This window comes from Schistocerca piceifrons, chromosome 1, assembly GCF_021461385.2.
Source record: "Schistocerca piceifrons isolate TAMUIC-IGC-003096 chromosome 1, iqSchPice1.1, whole genome shotgun sequence".
In the NCBI taxonomy this organism is placed as follows: domain Eukaryota; kingdom Metazoa; phylum Arthropoda; class Insecta; order Orthoptera; family Acrididae; genus Schistocerca; species Schistocerca piceifrons.
Genome location: NC_060138.1, coordinates 621,576,232 through 621,599,496, shown reverse-complemented (window position 1 = coordinate 621,599,496; position 23,265 = coordinate 621,576,232). Strand labels below are relative to the sequence as shown.

At 44.2% G+C, this 23,265-nt stretch overlaps 1 protein-coding gene across 4 annotated transcripts in view; it reads left to right on the top strand.

Annotated features, from left to right (window-relative positions):
• Positions 1-23,265, top strand: part of LOC124804395 (leukocyte tyrosine kinase receptor) — an 874,407-nt gene that overhangs the window by 439,512 nt on the left and 411,630 nt on the right. For all 4 annotated transcript variants that reach the window (XM_047264751.1, XM_047264750.1, XM_047264749.1 and 1 more), the window contains exons 7-8: positions 456-619; positions 11,519-11,613. In XM_047264751.1, coding sequence (XP_047120707.1) covers positions 456-619; positions 11,519-11,613 — 259 coding nt within the window. The remainder of the gene's footprint in view (positions 1-455; positions 620-11,518; positions 11,614-23,265) is intronic.

The following is a 23,265-nucleotide window of genomic DNA, read 5'->3' as shown; positions in this document are numbered from 1 at the left end:
ACTGGAAGAAAGAATACTGCGGAGACATGTGGTATTGGCGGAATTTAAGCTATGAGGACGGACAGTGAGTCGTGCTTGGGTAGCTCAGTGGGTAGAGCACTTTCCTCGAAAGGGAAAGTTCCCGAGTTCGAGTTTCGGTCCGGCTCACAGTTTCAATCTACCAGGAAGTGTCGTGCGCTATAATACTTCCTCACAGAGAAAAGTAATGTCAAAGCGAATCTTAACATCGACAGCCTTTCATCCTCAATGTTAATCCCACTGTAGAACCTTTCTTTTATTTCTGTAACTGTTTCTTCGATGTACAGGTTGAACAGTAGGGGGCAATCCAAGAGCTGCGCTATTGATCTTCCATTCTTACTTTCCGGCTATCCCTGTAAAACATTTTAGAAGGGTTTTCGTGGAGAGAAAGCCAGGTCTTGTGGTGATTCATTGCCGTATTCTGCGCCTTTTTTCAGGTGCGTTTCCACTTCCACCAGTTCGGGCCGCACAGCGGTTCTCTGGAGCTGTACGCGACCGAGATGGACAAGAAGCAGAGCGCGCGCATCCTGTCGCGCACGTTCGGCGACCACGGCGACCAGTGGTGGCGCATCGTCGCGCAGCTGCCAAACATCACGGAGAGGTCAGCCTCCAGCACGCACTCTCGTACATAAAAAGTGTTCATTTCGTAGCAACTGCTGTGATTAGCCTGTATCCGAGGCGAGAAGAGCACATTTCATTTGGATGCAGACTCCTAACTAAGGTACGAGCATATGGGATTGGTTCCCAAGTATGTGAGTGGCTCGAAGACTTCTTGAGTAATAGAACCCAGTACGTTGTCCTCGATGGTGAATGTTTATCGGAGGTGAGGGTATCATCTGGAGTGCCCCAGGGAAATGAGGCAGGGCCGCTGTTGTTTTCTATCTACATAAATGATCTTTTGGATAGGGTGGATAGCAATGTGCGGCTGTTTGCAGATGATGCTGTGGTGTACAGGAAGGTATCATCGTTGAGTGACTGTAGGAGGATACAAGATGACTTGGACAGGATTTGTGATTGGTGTAAAGAATGGCAGCTAACTCTAAATACAGATAAATGTAAATTAATGCAGATGAATAGGAAAAAGAATCCTTTAACGTATGAATACTCCATTAGTAGTGTAGCGCTTGACACAGTCACGTGGATTAAATATTTGGGCGTAACATTGCAGAGCGATATGAAGTGGGACAAGCATGTAATGGCAGTTGTGGGGAAGGCGGATAGTCGTCTTCGGTTCATTGGTAGAATTTTGGAAGATGTGGTTCATCTGTAAAGGAGACCGCTTATAAAACACTAATACGACCCATTCTTGAGTACTGCTCGAGCGTTTGGGATCCCTTTCAGGTCGGATTGAGGGAGGACATAGAAGCAATTCAGAGGCAGGCTGCTAGATTTGTTACTGGTAGGTTTGATCATCACGCGAGTGTTACGGAAATACTTCAGGAACTCGGGCGGGAGTCTCTAGAGGAAAGGAGGCGTTCTTTTCGTGAATCGCCACTGAGGAAATTTAGAGAACCAGCATTTGAGGCTGAATGCAGTACAATTTTTACTGCTGCCAACTTACATTTCGCGGGAAGATCGCAAAGATAAGATAAGAGAGCTTAGGGTTCGTATAGAGGCATATAGGCAGTCATTTTTCCTTCGTTCTGTTTGGGAGTGGAACAGGGAGAGAAGATGCTAGTTGTGGTACGAGGTACCCTCCGCCACGCACCCTATGGTGGATTGCGGAGTATGTATGTAGATGTAGATGTAGATATAGATGCGCAGAGTGCGAGAAAACTACGAGACCTTTTTTTCCAAGGTCCGACAGGTCGCGAAATTAAAACCACAAGACGCTTTGTGCGAGAGTGTTGCCCAGTGTCTCTAGTATGCCCGTCAATAGCGACACTTCAGACTGTCAGTTCTAAGCGCACAGTGAGCACCTAAAAATGCATACATCAATGGATTCTGTCGCCAAGTGAGAAGTGCTTTGTTGTCATTCGATTTGTGTATGTTGAGAGGTTCCGCCTGATTTCCATGCAGCCCACATAATGTAACTTTCATAAGTGACAGCAAATTGCGGCAGTGGTGCAGGAACTTTGAAGCAGGACCTACAGACGTTCATGATACAGGAGGTCAGGAAAGGAAGAGAGTGTCAACCGATGGTCTTGTTCAACGAATGAATCATGTGATTCGAGAAAATCGTCTACGAAAAGCAGTTCAGAAAAAGTGAAGGTCATCGGGCATTCTCCTTCTTCATGACAATTCTCGGCTGCACACTGCAGCTCCAACAAAGACGTTCCTACAGCATTTTTGATGGGAAGTGATCACTCTCCATACACCCGGACTTTTCGCTCCCTCTCGTTTTCACCTCTTTGTTCATATGAAGCGTTGGCCATAATGACACAATTTTGGCACAGAAAAAGCACAAGCGGTGGCTTTTTATAACAAGGGTATTGGAAATGCTATGACAAATGTCTAAATTAAAGCGGCGACTATAGAAAGAAGTGGCTGGAAGGCGTAGCTAAATGTTGCAAATAAAACATTTTTGAAACTTCCTGGCAGATTTAAACTGTGTGCCGGACCGAGACTCGAACTCGGGACCTTTGCTTTTCGCGGGCAAGTGCTCTACCAACCTATTTTTTTTCTAATTATTACCAACTGATCTACCCAAGCACGACTCACGCCCCGTCCTCACAGCTTCACTTCTGCCAGTACCTCGTCTCCTACCTTCCAAACTTTACAGAAGCTCTCCTGCGAACCTTGCAGAACTAGCACTCCTGGAAGAAAGGATATTGCGGAGACATGGCTTAGCCACAGCCTGGGGGATGTTTCCAGAATGAGATTTTCACTCTGCAGCGGAGTGTGCGCTGATATGAAACTTCCTGGTAGATTAAAACTGTGTGCCGGACCGACACTCGAACTCGGGACCTTTGCCTCCGCGGGCAAGTGCTCTACCAACTGATCTACCCAAGCACGACTCACGCCCCGTCCTCACAGCTTCACTTCTGCCAGTACCTCGTCTCCTACCTTCCAAACTTTACAGAAGCTCTCCTGCGAACCTTGCAGAACTAGCACTCCTGGAAGAAAGGATATTGCGGAGACATGGCTTAGCCACAGCCTGGGGGATGTTTCCAGAATGAGATTTTCACTCTGCAGCGGAGTGTGCACTGATATGAAACTTCCTGGTAGATTAAAACTGTGTGCTGGACCGACACTCGAACTCGGGACCTTTGCCTTTCGCGGGCAAATGCTCTACCAACTGAGCTACCCAAGCACGACTTACGCCCCCTCCTCACAGCTGTACTTCCGCCAGTACCTCGTCTCCTACCTTCCAAACTTTAAAGAAGCTCTTCTGCGAACCTTGCAGAACTAGCACCCCTGAAAGAAAGGGTATTGCGGAGACATGGCTTCGCCACAGCCTGGGGGATGTTTACAGAATGCCGGCGAAAGGCAAAGGTCCCGAGTTCGAGTCTCGGTCCGGCACACAGTTTTAATCTGCCAGGAAGTTTCATATCAGTGCACACTCCGCTGCAAAGTGAAAATATCATTCTGAAAACATTTTTGATTCTCACTGTGGGTTCCATATCGATTTCGCGACCAATGCACCTTGAAAAGAAAATAGCCCTCGCACATTCAGAAATCCGGGGATAAGGAAAAATAAAGTTGGCCGGGAGATCACACCAGGTAACCTCATCCGCCTAATTGAAAAGGTGTGGACCAAAGCAACGCTTGCTGACGACATTAAGCTCACCAGAAATAATGGTACTGCAATACGATATTGTAATGGCTATGTTTTCCAAATTACGGCGAAATGTTCCTTCAGACATGTATGCATGTCCGAAGGAACAGGCACTGCAGCTACAACAGCGTTTATGGGCTACACGAAATTAATTGGCAGTTGCGAATACGGACAAACATCAGCTTTATAGTGGAATGACGACAATGAAAATTTGTGCACGATCGGGACTCGAACCCGGATTTCCCGCCTGTTGCGAGTGGTCACCTTAGGATTAGGCTACCCGAACACGACTCACAGACACACAAATTTCCATATGTCGTCAAACATTAATTCTTCAACCTGCTCTCTTACATTCATTACCTATATTCCCGTACAGGGGAGATATTTTTACGTGAAAGTCACTTGACCAATGTCGGAGGATAAATACGATACTAAAGTGCCTGTGTTATACCAAGTTACGATGCAGTGTTCCTTTGGACGCGCATTGCATCGTAAGTTGGAGTAAAACAGGCACTGCAGTATCATATTTATCTGCCGATATCGGGCAGGCGACTTTCACGTAAAAATATCTCCCCTTTACTGAAATATACATAGTGGATGTACGATTACAGGTTGTAGATACATGGTTGACGACATATGGAAGTTTGGGTCAGGTCGTGAGTGACGTTCGGGTAGATAAATGGCAAGGCGACCGCTAGCGATAAGTGGAAAATCCTGGTTCGTGTCCCGGTCCGGAACAAATTTTCATTTTCATCATTCCATTATACAAGTGATGGTTGTCCATATTCGCAGCTGCGAATTAATTTCATGGAAATAATATTAGTCACATCCTCCAAAGAGTACACCGATTGCTTTGGAGTGCGGTAGATGCAGAATTCGTACCAGGTGTAAGGAGCGTGGTCGTTCAGAGATCCTGACTGAAAGACACCACCGACGAGTATCCCCGTGGTCAATGACAACCGGTTCCAAACCCGACAGGAATTACTGCTATCAGTGAATGCAGGTACATCTCAAGCAGTTTCCCAGTGAACACTATGAAGAGATCTGCATACATTGAACTTCTGGAGTCGGATACTATGATAGGCCTTTGCTTACAGCGGCATATGAAGCTGCTTATCTTCAGTACACGAAGTAGGACTGAACACTGCACGTTTACTAACTGGAGGCGTGTATTGTGGTCGGACGAGTCGTGACTTTGCCTCTTTTTATATGACGCATGGCCCAAGAGAAGTTTAACCAGCAGTGTGCGGAGGGTGCACTTCAGACCAGCGGTGGGTCCGTGATATTTGGGTGTGTCTTTCGTACCAGGAGCCAGTCAGATTGCGGTGAATACGAACCAGGATATATTATTTTACCATTCCATATCTACGTCTACATCTACATCCATACTCCGCAAGCCACCTGACGGTGTGTGGCGGAGGGTACCTTGAGTACCTCTATGGGTTCTCCCTTCTATTCCAGTCTCGTATTGTTCGTGGAAAGAAGGATTGGCGGTATGCCTCTGTGTGGGCTCTAATCGCTCTGATTTTATCCTCATGGTCTCTTCGCGAGATATACGTAGGAGGGAGCAATATACTGCTTGACTCCTCGGTGAAGATATGATCTCGAAACTTCAACAAAAGCCCGTACCGAGCTACTGAGCGTCTCTCTTGCAGAGCCTTCCACTGGAGTTTATCTATCATCTCCGTAACGCTTTCGCGATTCCTAAATGATCCTGTAACGAAGCGCGTTGCTCTCCGTTGGATCTTCTCTATCTCTTCTATCAACCCTGTCTGGTACGGATCCCACACTGCTGAGCAGTATTCAAGCAGTGGGCGAACAAACGTACTGTAACCTACTTCCTTTGCTTTCGGATTGCATTTCCTTAGGATTCTTCCAATGAATCTCAGTCTGGCATCTGCTTTACCGACGATCAACTTTATATGATCATTCCATTTTAAATCACTCCTAATGCGTACTCCCAGATAATTTATGGAATTAACTGCTTCCAGTTGCTGACCTGCTATATTGTAGCTAAATGATATGGGATCTTTCTTTCTATGTATTCGCAGCACATTACACTTGTCTACATTGAGATTCAATTGCCATTCCCTGCACTATGCGTCAATTCTCTGCAGATCTTCCTGCATTTCAGTACAATTTTCCATTGTTAAAACCTCTCGATATATCATAGCATCATCCGCAAAAAGCCTCAGTGAACTTCCAATGTCATCCACAAGGTCATTTATGTATATTGTGAATAGCAACGGTCCTACGACACTCCCCTGCGGCACACCTGAAATCACTCTTACTTCGGAAGACTTCTCTCCATTGAGACTGACATGCTACGTTATATTCTCGGTGCACAGTTGTTCTTCTACCTCTCCAGGATGATTATATGCCGTAGGAACTCCTTTCTTCCAAGATAACAGCCAGACTCAGAGGACTACATGCATACGGTCCCTGTTTGACGAACACACAGACGCTGTGTGCCACCTCGACTGGCCGCTGGGTGGCATAAGCCGTGTCATACTCCCTAATACCGTGTCGCACCTCCCTTTGCTCAGCGTAGTCCAACAACTCGACATAACATGGACGCAACAAGCCGTTGGAAGTCCCCTGCAGAAATATTGAGTCATACTGCCTCTACAGCCATTCATAATTGCGAAAGTGTTGCCGGTGCACGATTGTGTGCACGAACTGACCTCTTGATTGTGTCCCATAAACGTTCGATGGAATTCATGTCAGGTGATCTGGTTGGCCAAATCACTGGCTCGAATTGCCCACAATATTCTTCAAACCAATCACAAACAGTTGTGACCCCGTGACATGGCGCATTGTCAGCCATAAATATTCCATCATTGTTTGGGAACACGAAGGCCATGAATGGCTACAAACGGTCTCCAAGGAGTCGAACGTAACTTTTTACAGTCAATAATAGGTGCAGTTGGCCCGGAGGACTCTTTCATTCCATATAAACGCCATTACAGAGCCACCACCAGCTTGCACAGAGTCTTGTTGGCAACTGGGAGTCATGGCTCCATGGGGTCTGAGTCACACTGGAACCCTATCGTCAGCTCTTACAAACTGAAATCGAGACTCATCTGACCAGGCCATGATTTTCCAAACGTCCAGGGTCCAAGCGGCATAGTCACGAACCAGGAGAGGCGCTGCAGGCGATGTCGTGCTGTTAGCAAAGGCACTCGCGTTGGTCGTCTGCTGTCATAGCCCATTAACGCCTAACGGATACGTTCGTCGTAAGTCCCAAACTGATTTCTGCCGTTATTTCACGCAATGCTGCTTATTAGTTAGCACTGACAACTGTACGCAAACGCCGCTGCTCTCGGTCGTTAAATGAAGGCCGTCAGCCACTGTATTGTCCTTTGTGAGAAGTAATGCCTGAAATTTGGTATTTTCGGCTTACTCTTGACAAGGTTGAGCTCGTAATATTGAATTCCCTAACGATTTCCGAAACGGAATGTCCCATGAGTCTAGCTTCATCTACCATTCCGCATTCAGAGTCTGTTAATTTCTGTCGTGCGGCCATAAACACTTCGAATACCTTTTAAATACGAGAATCACCTGAATACAAATGGCAGCTCCGCTAACGCACTGCCCTTCTATACCCTGTGTACGCGTTACTACAGCCATCTGTATATGTGCATATCACTATTCCATGACTTCCGTCACCTCAGTGTGCCTGGAACAGCAGATTATTCGGACTGATTAGCATCGTTCGAGAAATGAAATTTCGCTCTGCAGCGTAGTGAGCGCTGATTTGGAACTTCCTGACAACTGTGTACCGGACTGAAATTCAAACCTATGACTTTTGGCCATCTACTGAACTATCCAAACATGGCTCACAACCTATCCGTACAGCTTTACTTGCTCCTACCTTCCAAACTTCACAGGCCCTGCATACTTTTCAGGAGTAGCACTCCGTTGAAACAGTCCCTGCCAATTGGTGGCTGGACTGTTTCATTGAAACCGATGTCTACGTCTGTTTGTTGTTTGATTTTACACCCCCCACCCCCCACTTCAGTAGACAGGAGTGAGCAAAGCACTAATATATAGCAAAAACAACTGCATAAGTTCAATAAATAAGAACTCTCTGATTCTAACTTCTTCCAGTTATGATGTACGTGCATCTTACAGAACAGGTTCTGATCACTGAATATGAGGGATTAAACAGTAATTGTAATTTCAGTTCTCGGCCTCAGCCCTGAATTAAGAAAGGGATGTCAAGACCTCGGTGTAGGTAGCACCAATTCGTCACACGAGACACGGCCACGTCCTCGTGAAGGCTCTGTAAGCCATTCCGGCTGCGGCACTCCAAGGGAAGTCTCCCCATGACAACAACCGATAACTGCCCGTCCTTTGTACGTGGTCTAAAGCGAGTTGGAAAGAGAAATCCTTTAGCGGCTGGCTAGGTGGCTGGCCTAACTGCAGTTAAGCATCCCAGTGTTCTCTAACAATGTATGTTCCTCACATGGCACTTCTAAAGGCGGCGCAGAACGAATAACTAACACGCTCTTTCTCCCCCTTTTAATCTCTTTAGACTTACGTAGAAATTTTGCACTCGATATTAATTAGAGGGGAAGGCAGGAAGCTGGCTTCCCTCTGTCCCGTTTGCTGGTCCCTATAATTCCACATCGATGGGAAACGCACGGCAAGTAGTTACTTGCCTGATTGGCGGATAAATTGTTGCTACAAAGTGATTTCCTAACCCATGCGTTTTCGTACACGGAGCCAAGTGACGCTCAGAACCGAAGTACAGGGAGAATCATTCTGACGTCCTCCAGAAATGCTAGTCCCGCAAGGTTCACAGCAGAACTTCTGTGAAGTGTGCGACGACACACTGCAAGTTCAGACTGAACGGAAACATGCACTGTCGGGCTCATGTCAGGAGTCACGGCAGTCCATTCATTACTGATGATTCCTGCATCCTGGAGGAAGGTGTTACGAGATGTGCGCATTGTGTTCCTGGGTTGCTGACTTGGAAGAGAGACCTATCGGTGAAATGTTGAATGCAGGGCTGGACAGTCAGTTGAAGGATCCTGTTCCGACACTGTTCAGCTCCCAAATTACCTCCCCCAAACCCCAAAGCGATTAGATGCTTAACGGCGTACGACATCCGCACACTGCACCGCCCCAAGAACGGCTATGGTTCAAATGGCTCTGAGCACTATGGGACTTAACATCTATGGTCATCAGTCCCCTAGAACTTAGAACTACTTCAATCTAACTAACCTAAGGACATCACGTAACACCCAGTCATCACGAGGCAGAGAAAATCCCTGACCCCGCCGGGAATCGAACCCGGGAACCCGGGCGCGGGAAGCGAGAACGCTACCGCACGACCACGAGCTGCGGACCCCCCCCCCCCCCCCCCCCCCCCCCCCCCAGGACACGACTTGAACCATCTCTCTTCTGAGCCAGTGGGCAATGCATGCCTGAGGTTTGTTTGATACCTTGCCGCCTCCACAGTGTTCTACAACGATCATCAACTGTCAGGCAAATCTTGCACTCATAATTCAAGAGATCCGACGCCATTGACCCACGTTCAGTTCCAGGAGTTCGCTTTCCACCTTCTCCATATATCACAGTTCCTAATTTGGAATTTTGTGGGCTGTACTTTTGTTCTTAATGAACCTCTCGAGGCCAATTTGGTCGTCTAGAGGCGTTTGAGTACTGTCTGTGTAAACACAGCTCTCCCAGTTGCTTCCATAATGGCAGCACGCAGTTCTGTCGCACTGTTCTCAGGGAACCTACAAGCCATATGCAAGTACGAGTCATCAGCTAGTGCTGCTGACCACGAGTGACCACTACGTGGCAGCTCTTAAGTGTTTTATGTCTCACAGTAGCGGTTGTTAGTCAGCTAGTTACATGTTCCATAGATTATATGAACGACAATTTTATCGAAATAACGTGAAACGAGTCATTTTACAGGTATACATGATTAGTGTTAACATTAATGAACACGTTATTTTTAGTCCTATTCTAGCTACTACATTGAAAACCTAGTGTTTTTACAAGCTGCCAATATTTAAATAGACATTCGTCCATAGAACAGAAGGAGTTGTCCAGAAGAAATGATTTTAGGTTAGATTTAGAACTTGCTTTTCTACCTGACAGACATTTTATGGTATTGGGCAAATGATCAAAAATTTTTGTTGCTGAAAATTGATCTCCCTCTTCCCTCCAGTTCAAATTTTTATTTACATGTACACATAAAAATTTGGAGCATTCTATCCTGTTTACTAACTCCTGTTCATGTGCTACATCAGTTGTTGATATGACTCTATTTGCTGTGCAGAACTTAGTATAGTCTGTTTCTTCAGAACTTTTGTAAAACATCGTTAACAATCCTGTTTCCAGAATGAAATACACACGCTGCAGCGGAATGTGCACTGATTTTGAAACTTCCTGGTAGATTAAAATTGTGTGCACGACCGAGACTCGAAGTAGGGACCTTTGCCTTTCGCGGGCAAGTTGGTAGACCACTTGCCCGCACAAGGCAAATGTCCCGAGTTCGAGTCTCGGTCCGACACACAGTTTTAATCTGCCAGGAAGTTTCAGTCCATGTGTTGCTTCCTCTCTAACAGGATTTAATATAACACTAGTATCGTCCGCAAAATGTACCAGTTCTGCTTGTTGAATGTTAAATGGAAAGTCATTCACACATATGTATTGTCTGAATCATTCAGTACAACTTTTGCATTCTGTTTGCTAAGTGTGAGTCAAATTAGTTGAGTATGAAACCATCAATTCCATAGAACTTAATTTTTTCTAAGAGAGTACATCACCTACACAGGTCAATACCAAATTTGTGATACCGTATTTTGCGGGTGACTGTGTAAATAGCATTCTCAATTGTGTAACCCTTCTGGAATCCAAACAGTGATAGTTTAAGTAAGTTGTTTCTACTTAAATCTGAGGAGACTTCTCTTGAGTACCGTACATTACTTTTCGGAATAGTTTGGCAAAACTGTCAGTAAGGAAACTGAACGATAATTATTTATATCTGTTTTATGGCCTTTCTTGTAATGAAGCTTAACAGTTGCTTATTTTATCCTGTCCGTAGAAACTTTCTGTGCCAGTGATGCATTACATATGTTACCAAGGATATTGCTTATTAAGTTAAAACATTTTTTCATAATTCTGTTGAATGTTTGGATGACGTCGTGGTGTACGCCTATGCAACCATCAAAGCCCCACGCTAACAACCCTTATTGCCGCATAATGACAACACGAGAACGACCTCAGCTTGGAATGATTCTTCGAGGCACGTTGACAATGTACAGAAACCGCATTGCCCCGTTTGCGATTGTAGACAATGGGATTGCAGCTTTAATTTTACTCCATTACAGAAGTTGCTATAGGGAGCGGTTTGTTCCTGTTAAAAGATTATTTATACAAAAATAGCGCTATGCATGTTGTGCTGTTGCAAAACTTTTCTTTAGCTGTTTATAGTAGCCGATCGCCAAAGCTATTCTCAGTATTCTAAGCTATTCCGTAAACTGATAAAAAATTAGAGGAATTAGAGTTATAATTATTTGTTTAAGATAATTATCTTTTTACTACCAGTACTTAAATCAAATAAATTACATGAATATCATGTATACTCAAAATACTGAAAGGAAAATTATTGGAAATTAACAGTGGAGTCATGACAACGACTCGATGGACAGCAAAAGAAGCAAACAAGAGGTTAAAAACAACCTGTTAAGGTTTAATGTGAGCAAGTAACGTACCACTTGCGGTGCACATATCATACTTAAAGTCGTGTCTTTTCGTCCACAGGTATCGGTTTCGTTTCGAGGCGAAACGCGGGTACAGCCCCCGAGGAGATGTGGCCATCGATGACTTCTCCATGAGCCCAGAGTGCTTTGGACTTGGTAAGTACCATTCTACTCTCTCCACTTTCTCACCCTCTCCCCCCTCCCCCAATTTTGACGATAAATAACTTCTGTTTATGATTCGTATCCTTACATCTGTGCTTCCATCTGGCATACATATCGATTAATGATGGGTAGAAAACCGTCATACGGCTTCAAGACGGTCATACGAGAGCGCTCTACACATTTGTTCGTTACTATCTGTATTTAGACGGTTCAGTTTGAAAAAAAAAAAAATAAAATCATGAATTACGAAATATTTCAGTTAAAACTTAAAGAAAGCGGTGATGTATAAATATCAGCTCAGCCCAACAAAATACGAGCTCACGGAACATCAAATGAACTTTTGGATTAGGCTAAAGAGTTCCCAGCAAACAGTATACAACGTGTCCTCCTTTACAGAGAGAAAACAGCGGCGTACTCCAAGGGAGTGTTGTTGTTATTGTTGTTGTTGTGGCCTTCAGTCCGAACACTGGTTTGATGAAGCACTTCACGCTAATTTATCCTGTGCAAGTTTCTTCATTTCTGCATAATTACTGCAAACAATATCCATTTAAACCTGCTTACTGTAATCGAGCTTTGGTCTCCCTCTACAGTTTTTATCCCCCCACAATTCTCTCCGTTACCAGATTAATGATTCCTTGATGCCTCGGAATGTGTCCTGTCAACCGACCCCTTCTTTTATGCAAGTAATATCATAAACTTATTTTTTCCTGCCGCGTGGGATTAGCTGAGCGGTCTAGGGCGCTACAGTCATGGACTGTGCGGCTGGTCCCGGCGGACGTTCGAGTGCTCCCTCGGGCATGGGTGTGTGAGTTTGTCCTTAGGATAATTTAGATTAAGTAGTGTGTAAGCTTAGGGACTGATGACTTTAGCACTTAAGTCCCCTAAGATTAAAAATATATATATATATTTTTTTCCCGATTCGATTCGGACCTCTCGATCTACGAATCTGCTCTATCCAAAAAAGAATTCCGAGCTCCTAAACCTTTACATTCTCGTATAGCAAAGTGGCGTGATCGTGGAAGGTAAAGTCTATGAACTTCCTACTTCGTAACCTACCTGGCCATGAAATTTAACAGGAATCATTGTTTGCCCTACCCAGCTGTCAAGCGATTTATTAACTCTGTTAGAAAAGTTTGTGGCATCCCTTCGTGTTTTGATAGTATCTCACATATAACAGAACATAATGAGCAGCAATTTCATATTTTTCTGCATTCTTTCTTTCCATGCTCTACATTCCTACCTGACTTTACACGAATTACGAGAGTAACTATGGCCCTAATTATTTAAATGTTCCGCTCACTTTATTGTATGTCCTCAATTATTTTGTTGTATTCCTCGTTAAAGATCGCTGATTAGCCAGTAAGTTTGTTGTTACTAAGTTTTTAGATTGTCTGTCACCCCTCATAGCATTTAACTTCCGGGTCACTAAGGAGCTATGTGCGCCCTAGACTTTAATCTCGCTTTCAGCAGCCAGAGAGGAAGCTCAACTGATAGTTTACATGTAAACAGGAATTTGCTACCTGTTCTATAGCATTTCCTATGAATAATACGTTCTCTGTTTCTATATTCCTTTTTTTTTAAAAAAAAGTTGTTGAGTTCTTTATTGATTCTATAACAATATCCAACCGATTTCTCCTCACTCGCATCTGTGTTATGTTCTATTACCGACTATATAAAAATGAAGAACAAATCTGCTACGTTCTTTTTATAAAATGCGTCGTACCGTAGTTGTGCTCTTGGATCCACGTGCTTTTAGCAAATCTCACAACGGCAAATGGTTAGTGAAGGGGAGGGGGGGGGGGGGGCGCATTTGGGGATTTCTCGTACCATTATGCTTTACCTGCTGTCCTGATCCATTCGCGACTGGTGGGTGGGGGGGGGGGGGGGGAGGGACAACGCCAATCGATAAGCCACAATATGAGTGCTAATATCTGTGATTTTCTCATCGTGGTCATTTAGTGAAATGTACGCGGGGTGAAATGATATGCCACCTGAATCTTCATAAAAATATTTTCGTGGATTCTTAACAGTAAATTTATCTTCAACTCTCGATGCCTGTCTTTTTGTTTCTAGAGTTTCTTTTTTTAATCCTACCTGATAAGGATATCATTACTCAATAATCTGCCGAACGAGCGTTTTATAAGCAAATTCTTTTCCCAGAATTCTTCCAGTTAATTTCATCCTGACGTCTACTTTTCCTACAACTAGTAACATAATGTAAATCTACACACATCAAAAAAGTTTTGCGTCACACCGGTTCCCAGAACTCCCGAAGACGTTGACTGTGGATATAGTATCCAGACACAGTCCCGTTGGCTGTTCAGATATGTCACTATACCCGCCCAAAGATGTAAACAAACATGCATGAGCAGCGCCTATTAGACAGAGGGCGTCCGACAGCCAATCAGTTCCAATCATTCCACAAGGAAGGAAGACACGGCTCGTGTTGTCTGTAGTTCAAACATGCCTAGACGGTCAATACCGCGGTTCGGTCGCGTCCGCCTCTTATTTTCTGCCAGGAAGAGCTCTCAAATGGTTCAAATGGCTCTGAGCACTATGGGACTTAACATCAGTCCCCTAGAACTTAGAACTACTTAAACCTAAGGACATCACACATATCCATGCCCGAGGCAGGATTCGAACCTGCGACCGTAGCAGTCGCGCGGTTCCGGACTGAAGTGCCTAGAACCACTCGGCCAAATCGGCCGGCAAGGGCTCTCAACAAGAGAAGTGTCCAGGCATCTCGGAGTGAAGCAAAGCGGTGTTGTTAGGACATGGACGAGATACAGAGAGACAGGAACTGTCGATGAGATGCCGCGCTCAGGCTGCCCAAGGGCTACTACGGGAGTGGATGTCCGCTACCTACGGATTATGGCTCGTAGGAACCCTGACAGCAACACCACCATGTTGAATAAAGCTTTTCGTGCAGCCATAGGACGTCGTGTTACGACTCAAACTGTGCGCATGTTGCGCAACTTCACTCCCGACCTCCATGGCAAGGTTCGACTTTGCAACTACGACACCATGCAGCGCGGTACAGATGAGCCCAGCAACAAGCCGAATGGACCGCTTAGGATTTGCGTCACGTTCTCTTCACCGACGAGTGTCGCATGTGCCTTCGACCAGACAATCGTCGGAGACGTGTTTGGAGGAAACCCGGTCAGGCTGAAAACCTTAGACACACCGTCCAGCGAGTGCAGCAAGGTGGAAGTTCCCTGCTGTTTTGGGGTGGCACTATGTGGGGCCGACGTAAGCCGCTGGCGGTCATGGAAGGCGCAGTAAAGGCTGTTCGATACGTGAATACCATCCTCCGACCGATACTGCAACCATATCGGCAGCGTATTGGCAAGGCATATTGGACGACAATTCGCGCCCCCATCGTGCACATCTTGTGAATGACTTCCTTCAGGATAACGACATCGCTCGACTAGGGTGACCAGCATGTTTTCCATACATGAATCCTATCGAACATGTCTGGGATACATTGAAAAGGGCTATTTATGGACGACGTGACCCACCAACCACTCTGAGAGATCTACGCCGATTCGCCGTTGAAGAGTGGGACAATCTGGATCAACAGTGCGTTGATGAACTTGTGAATAGTATGCCACGACGAATACAGGCTTGCATCAAAGCAAGAGGACGTGCTACTGGGTATTAGAGGTACCGGTGTGTAAAGCAATCTGGACCACCACCTCTGAAGGTCTCGCTGTATGGTGGTACAACATGCAGTGTGTAGTTTTTCATGAACAATAAAAAGAGCGGAAATGATGTTTAAGTTGACCTCTATTCCAATTTTCTGTACAGGTTCCGGATCTCTCGGAACCGAGATGATGCAAAACATTTTTTGATGTGTGCATTTTAGGTCCCTCCGAATGGTTATTCCAAGGTATTCTATCCTAAATATTTTACAATTTCTCTATTTCCATTGATTAATTGCCAATAGTGTAATGTAGAACATCTGGTGGTCTTCCTGCATTTCGTTTCAGTTTTGTGATGTGGCCACTTTCTTCTAAACAACATTATCGTTCTCACGACGCTTCTGACGTTTTCCACTAGATCATTTATATGTATCGTAAACAGTAACGGCCCTATAATTCCCTTCCGATGCTCTGCAAGTTAGTTTTACAGCTGCTGATTTCGTCTCGTTAAGAATGACGTATTAAATTCTGTCTGTCTGTTCGCTAAGCAGTTGTGCGGAGCTGTATCAAATTATAGTAAAACAACAGCGCTCTTTATTGAAGTATGTATGTGACAGTTCCGACTGCATCAGTTATCTACATTATTGTATGCGCCTCTTCAATAACTTTATTGAGTTGCCTCGGAAAATTTGCTTACTTTGCAGATACTGAGTTCAAATACACACCTGATTTCTCTGATTGTGAGAAATTAATTTCCACTTTAAATTCTCAGCTAGGGGCAGCATGATTTTTATTTATTTACACACCACTGCTACGTCAACTAGTCTGTCTTCAGCTAAGCATAAGAGACCAGCAGAGTGTTAGGGGTACGCAGATATTTTTATTGGTGACAGTGTACCGAACAACATCGCATCAGTATTTACTTCATTTGCAGACTAACAATTATAGCTATCAGGAGTAATATGTTTTTAGATTTGTTAGTACCTCCAAGTATATATGGCAAAAGCCAGCCATTAATTCTTATTTTCCCTGGGTGGCAGGTCTGACGTAAAACGATTGTCGTCCACTTGGTGGTGCAATTACGACCGTTCAGAAAACATCATGTAGTAAATTATGTGACGTGTTTGCAGGAACATAGCTTGACGCCGAGAAAAAAGCAACTAACTCACTAAGTGGGTACATATTAAAGTACCAATGATTACAATATTTGCACACCCTGTATGGCTAATTATCTACATCATTCTTTGTGCGAGTTCGTCGTTCATGCCCAGAAGGCACAAGGCGTGTCGACCGGCCGCTGTGCCATTCTGTGCCATGTGGCGCCGTGTGGATGTGGTATGGGCTCAGCACACCGCTCTCCCGACCGCTCTGTCGACTTTCCAGATCTTGGGGCCGTTATTTCTCAGTCAAGTAGTTCGTTATGTGGCATCACAAGGCTGGGTGCACTCAGTACCAGCCCTCCTAACTCCTTGGTAGTACCCGGGTCCTTTGTATGGAGCAATTTACATTGGCCACTCACCTACAGAGGCGCACTATCATTCTTTGTATCTCTAAGACAATGCTTGCCCTCATTTATGGGTACAGGCTGTTAAATTGTAATTCAATATTTTTTTAATGTGTGACCACATCATGATACAAATAAGACTATCTGTGTTCCCTTTGCTGTCATAGGCAGCGGTAGGGTGACAACTTATGAAGTTGCGGCTGAATACAGGATGTCCATAATTAAAGTTCCAGTTTCATATCGCTTTAGAAAGAGGACCATTGCCCAAAATCACGCCAATTTTGAACAGCATATTATTGACGCAGGGGGAAACGTCATGGAAAAAACAAACAAAAAATTAAGAAAAATTTTACCAATGCATGGCGCTGTAAGCGTCTTAACGTAAATGAGATCGACTGCAAATAACACATGAATCGCAATACGACAGCTATGATTTGAGTTGCACATTACACGAACCGTACTGTTCAATGTGCATAACTTCACAGATTTGGCAGTCAACAGTTGTGGCACTGTTAATTAGGTAAGCCCATCGACCACGGCAAGGTTGTACCACGTCGAGTGAAATAAATCAGTTTTTAATTGTTCTGAAGCAAAGACCAGCAAAAAGACATTAGCTTTTAATTCTTTGGGATCAAAAACCGCTTAAAAAGTAAAATGGCCTAGGTTTTTAATTCTCCTGGAGCCAAAAATGGTATAAAAAGCAAAATGAGATCGGTTTCTAATTGTCGTGAGACTGGTGCAAGACATGTTCGATATGCTATCCACTGTTTTCTGCCACAAATTGAAATCGTGAAACAGCATGTTCCACAACAGATCGGAGTGTCTAGGCGATCACGTTCAGAAAACGTTGCGATATGCATGCGTTCAGGTCAGCTAAGTTCGTAATTGGAGCACCGAATACAACATCTTTCAGATAACCCCACAGCCAGAAGTTACATGCATTAAGACAAAGTGACGTGGACGCCAGGCTGTAGGGAAATGACGGTTCATAATTCTATCACTTCCGAAATGCCTCTGCAGCAGCCCCTTCACTGGCTATCCCATTTGCGGAAGAGCCCATCTTGCATAAAAGTGATCCTACCCACACATCCATGTTGTTCAAGGGTGGGATTGGATTGGATTGTTTGGGGGAAGAGACCAAACAGCGAGGTCATCGATCTCATCGGATTAGGGAAGGATGGGGAAAGAAGTCGGCCGTGCCCTTTCAAAGGAACCATCCCAGCATTTGCCTGGAGTGATTTAGGGAAATCACGGAAAACCTAAATCAGGATGGCCGGACGCGGGATTGAACCGTCGTCCTCCCGAATGCGAGTCCAGTGTGCTATCACTGCGCCATCTCGCTCGGTGAAGGATGGGAATTACGTTGGCGCGCTTTTGTTTATCAGTGGTGGTACAGGTAACAGCACGCGCAGGACTCATCTCCTCGAAAAAGTACGGCATTACGTTAAACGATGCCGCCAACTCTTCCACACAGTCACCTTTGCAGAATGGAGTGGTACCTGTTTATGTCAGTGTGGATTTTCTTTTGCTTATAATTTGCAATTCTGCGTATTGGCATATCCTTCGGTCCTTGGAGATGGAAATGGGCTCCGTCTGTCCAAAGAATGGTTCACGGCCTTTCATTATTCACTTCCATGCGAGCAAGAAATTCCAGAGCGAACGTCTCTCTCGCTAGCAGGTCGGCAGGAAGCAACTCCTGAACATTGGTGACTTCGTATGGATCGCAATGCAGGATGTTTCGAATAATTTTATGCTGCGTGCTCGTAGGTATGTCCAATGTTCGGGCAATTCTTCGCGCACTGCATGTTTCCACACCACCGCTTAACCATCCCTGCAATGCTGTGTTCACGTCTTCGACAGGCGTCAGATCAACTGTTTCTTCCCTCTGCTAGATTGCGCTTCAAGAGAACCACTCTTTTCGAATTTTGTGATGATTTTTCCCAGACACTTAGCAGACTTCGGACCACGCCGTTGCCGGCCGAAGTGGCCGTGCGGTTCTAGGCGCTGCAGTCTGGAACCACGAGACCGCTACGGTCGCAGGTTCGAATCCTGCCTCGGGCATGGATGTGTGTGATGTCCTTAGGTTGGTTAGGTTTATCTAATTCTAAGTTCTAGGGAACTAATGACCTCAGAAGTTGAGTCCCATAGTGCTCAGAGCCAGCCACCGCGCCGTTTTTCATACCCATGAGTGTCCGGAACTTGTGCAGGGCCACTGGCGCACAATTTGCGTTCTTGTAACAGAGCTTTACCAACGGCGATCCTCCATGGAGACAGTCATCTTGGGCGTCTCGGACGCAAACTGAGTGTACCGCACGTCTGCTGGTGTACATATTCTGACGCTTACAGCTCCATCTTTTGCTCAAATTTTCGTTAAATTTTTGTTTGTTTATGACGTTTCCCCCTTCGTCGATAATACGCTGTTCAGATTTGACGTCATTCTTATCAGTAGTTTGATCAGCGTTTTGAAACTGCAACTTCAATTATGGACACCCTGTAAATACTCCTGGATACCTATAAACAAAAAAGCTTTAAAATAACGCAAAATAGTCCATTTACCATAATGATAACATGTGAGTGACCAGATAGGAAGGATTCTACGCCGAGAGAGGAACCATCGAGCCATTGCACTACAGCAAAAACAAAATCCGAAATTTGCTAATTTCGACTAAGGAGCCAGAAATCTACAGCATGGTCATTCTTAGATTGGTCATTCTGGCTACCAAATAGCCGTGGAGTGGAATAGGCCTCGATGCCCAGTAGTGCATTTATTTTATGATCACAGGCATGGAGGAAAACATGTGGTTTAAGAGGACCTGTGGAGTTGCCCATTTATTATATATTACAGACGGGAGAATACCTTCTAGCACTGTGCAATCTGATTTAACGAGCTGTGTAATTATTAACACGCTCTACATCAGGGAAAAAATATCTAAAAATTCATCTTATGATGGTTCGAGAACATCAAATGGTTCCATTTTTATTTTTTGGGTCATTGGTCTTTAGAGGGTTTGATGCGGCCCGCCACAACTACGTCTCCTGTGTCAACCTCTTCATCTCCGAGTAGCGCTTGTTCCCAAAGCCCTCAGTTATTTCTTGGGTTCATTACAGTCTCTGTCTTCCCTTCTTTACTCTCTGTAAAAGTGGCTCTTAGCACTATGCGACTTAACTTCTGAGGTCATCAGTCGCCTAGAACTTAGAACTAATTAAACCTAACTAACCTAAGGATATCACAAACATCCATGCCCGAGGCAGGATTCGAACCTGCGACCGTAGCGGTCGCTCGGTTCCAGACTGTAGCGCCTAGAACAGCACGGCCACTCCAGCCGGCTACTCTCTGTAGATCCCTTTAGTATCATGGAAGTTGTTCCTCTTTGTCTTAGCCGGCCGCGGTGGTCTCGCGGTTCTAGGCGCGCAGTCCGGAACCGTGCGACTGCTACGGTCGCAGGTTCGAATCCTGCCTCGGGCATGGATGTGTGTGATGTCCTTAGTTAGGTTTAAGTAGTTCTAAGTTCTAGGGGACTGATGACCACAGCTGTTAAGTCCCATAGTGCTCAGAGCCATTTGAACCTCTTTGTCTTAACACATATCCTATAATCCTGCCCCTTCTTCTAGTCAGTTTTCTCCATTTGCTCCTTTCCTCGCCGATTCCGTAGAGAATCTTCTATTTTCCCATCTTATCCGTCCACCAAATTTTCAACATCATTTTACGCCAACAAGTCTCAAACGCTCCGATTCTTTTCTTTCCGGTTTTCTCACAGTCCTTCATTCCTTTCCATACAAGGCTGTGCTCCAAACGAAGACCCCTCCGCGGGCTCACGACTCTTTCGTGAGTTTGTGAGTAGTGAGCGTGGAGCCCCAAGCTTTCCTTTCTTGTGATGAAATCTCACGCCTCCGACTATTCTTACTTCATTTCTCATAGTGGCAGCCTTTGATACTGACCCGACAATTTCCCTAGGTTCTGCTCTGTTCAAATGTGTGTGAATTCCTAAGGGACCAAACTGCTGAGGTCATCGGTCCCTAGACTTACACACTACTTAAACTAACTTATGTTAAGAACAACACACACGCCCATGCCCGAGAGACGATTCGAACTGAGGTCATCGGTCCCTAGACTTACACACTACTTAAACTAACTTGTGCTAAGAACACACACACACACCCATGGCCGAGGGAGGACTCGAACCTACGGCGGGAGGGGCCGCGCAATCCGCGACATGTCGCCTCAAACCACGCGGCGTAACCCAAGTATCTGCATGTAGTGTTATATAGGATGAAGTGTGCCAACATTTCCTAACCAGCCAGGTATTAATCTAGTTAGATGAGGGGAGCCGGCTAAAAACCACAACTAGGCTAACCAGCACACCGGCACTTGTTAATTCACCGAACGGATTCGATCCGGGCCCGGCACACTTACCTGAATCGCTGAAGCGGTGAGTTAACACGCAGTTATCCGTGCGCGTGGCGAATTACGTAATTGTAACATATTAACTGACTTAGCGCTGATATATCAGCTTTTATTACTTTATCTGTGCACATGATTTTACTTCTGTTTCGGGTCTCTGGTGGAACTTAGCATCAATGATGATCGTGTGCTATTGATCTGGCTGTCTGAAAACAGAGATAAAGCACAGCGCATGATGTCTTTATATGGAAATCACGTACTAAAAGACGGCATTGTGCTGTCGTGGAGATTCCAAAGTAATCTGTATGTTTTAATTGTCTGAATACCCCACTCTAGATCACAGTGTTATTAATTTTCGATGAACGGTCTCAGCCATTATATCTCATCTTCAGATCTGCAAACAGTTGTCAAAAAATAAAAATTATTCTTATGTTACACAAAATAAATATTTGAAGGACCACGTTGCACAAATGACAGTAGATGAGCTGCCAACATTTACATGCCCATTTAGAAACTCTTATTTCAAACAGTTCATCCAAAAAGAAAATAAACAAGAATAAAAAAGCACATGGTCTAAAATTTTCAATTTTTTTTTACACATTTAGTGTGATGTGTATGCTTGAATGTGTGAATAACGCAATCCAGTCTTGGTTGGACTTGTATGTTCCTTTCCAGCTGCAGTCGAGACTGATGTTTCGTCTTGATTAACGGCACTGCGGAAAATGTTGACTCAGGCAAGTAGTTAATACGATGGGTATCACCACGTCCACTGCCCTTCTTGCTAAATTGGAATATTCATTCCGAGTATGTACTCAAAAATTTTCAAGAAACTTACATTTAAATTCATTTCGAAGTGTTCTATCACTTAAGAGTTCTTATTATCTCCTCTTACTGTTAGCAAGCGATCCGTTAGAATCGTATCGAATGGGTTACGGAGCCACTTAGAATCAGATGACTGTCCTCGAGATTTATGCTCGAGTTGTTGACTAAGGCTTAGAGATGTTCTAAGCACGTTCTCCTAATCTCAGCTACAACCAACTCATTTTCCTTCATGACATTATTGAGATAAGAAAACATCCACAGTTACCCTTCTCCATCTGGGTTTTCAAAATCCAATTTTGCTCTTAGAAAGATGATATTTCTATTTCGGCCTTGAAGTGACACGTTAAGATCACCCAGTTTCTAAAAAACGTCGACCAAGTAACCACAGAGCCTCGAATGTAGGATTGCTGTTCAGTAGAAAAAAAAGCAAACGAAATTCATCCCTAGATTAGATTAGATTAGATTAGATTAGATTAATACTAGTTCCATGGATCATGAATACGATATTTCGTAATGATGTGGAACAAGTCGAATTTTCCAATACATGACATAATTAGGTTAATTTAACAACATACTTAAGTTAATATAACAACTTTATTTTTTTGTGTTTTTTATTTTTTTTTTTTTATTTTTTTTTAATTTATATCTAAAAATTCCTCTATGGAGTAGAAGGAGTTGTCATTCAGAAATTCTTTTAATTTCTTCTTAAATACTTGTTGGTTATCTGTCAGACTTTTGATACTATTTGGTAAGTGACCAAAGACTTTAGTGCCAGTATAATTCACCCCTTTCTGTGCCAAAGTTAGATTTAATCTTGAATAGTGAAGATCGTCCTTTCTCCTAGTATTGTAGTTATGCACACTGCTATTACTTTTGAATTGGGTTTGGTTGTTAATAACAAATTTCATAAGAGAGTATATATACTGAGAAGCTACTGTGAATATCCCTAGATCCTTAAATAAATGTCTGCAGGATGATCCTGGGTGGACTCCAGCTATTATTCTGATTACACGCTTCTGTGCAATGAATACTTTATTCCTCAGTGATGAATTACCCCAAAATATGACGCCATATGAAAGCAATGAGTGAAAATAGGCGTAGTAAGCTAATTTACTAAGATGTTTATCACCAAAATTTGCAATGACCCTTATTGCATAAGTAGCTGAACTCAAACGTTTCAGCAGATCATCAATGTGTTTCTTCCAATTTAATCTCTCATCAATGGACATACCTAAAAATTTGGAATATTCTACCTTAGCTATATGCTTCTGATTAAG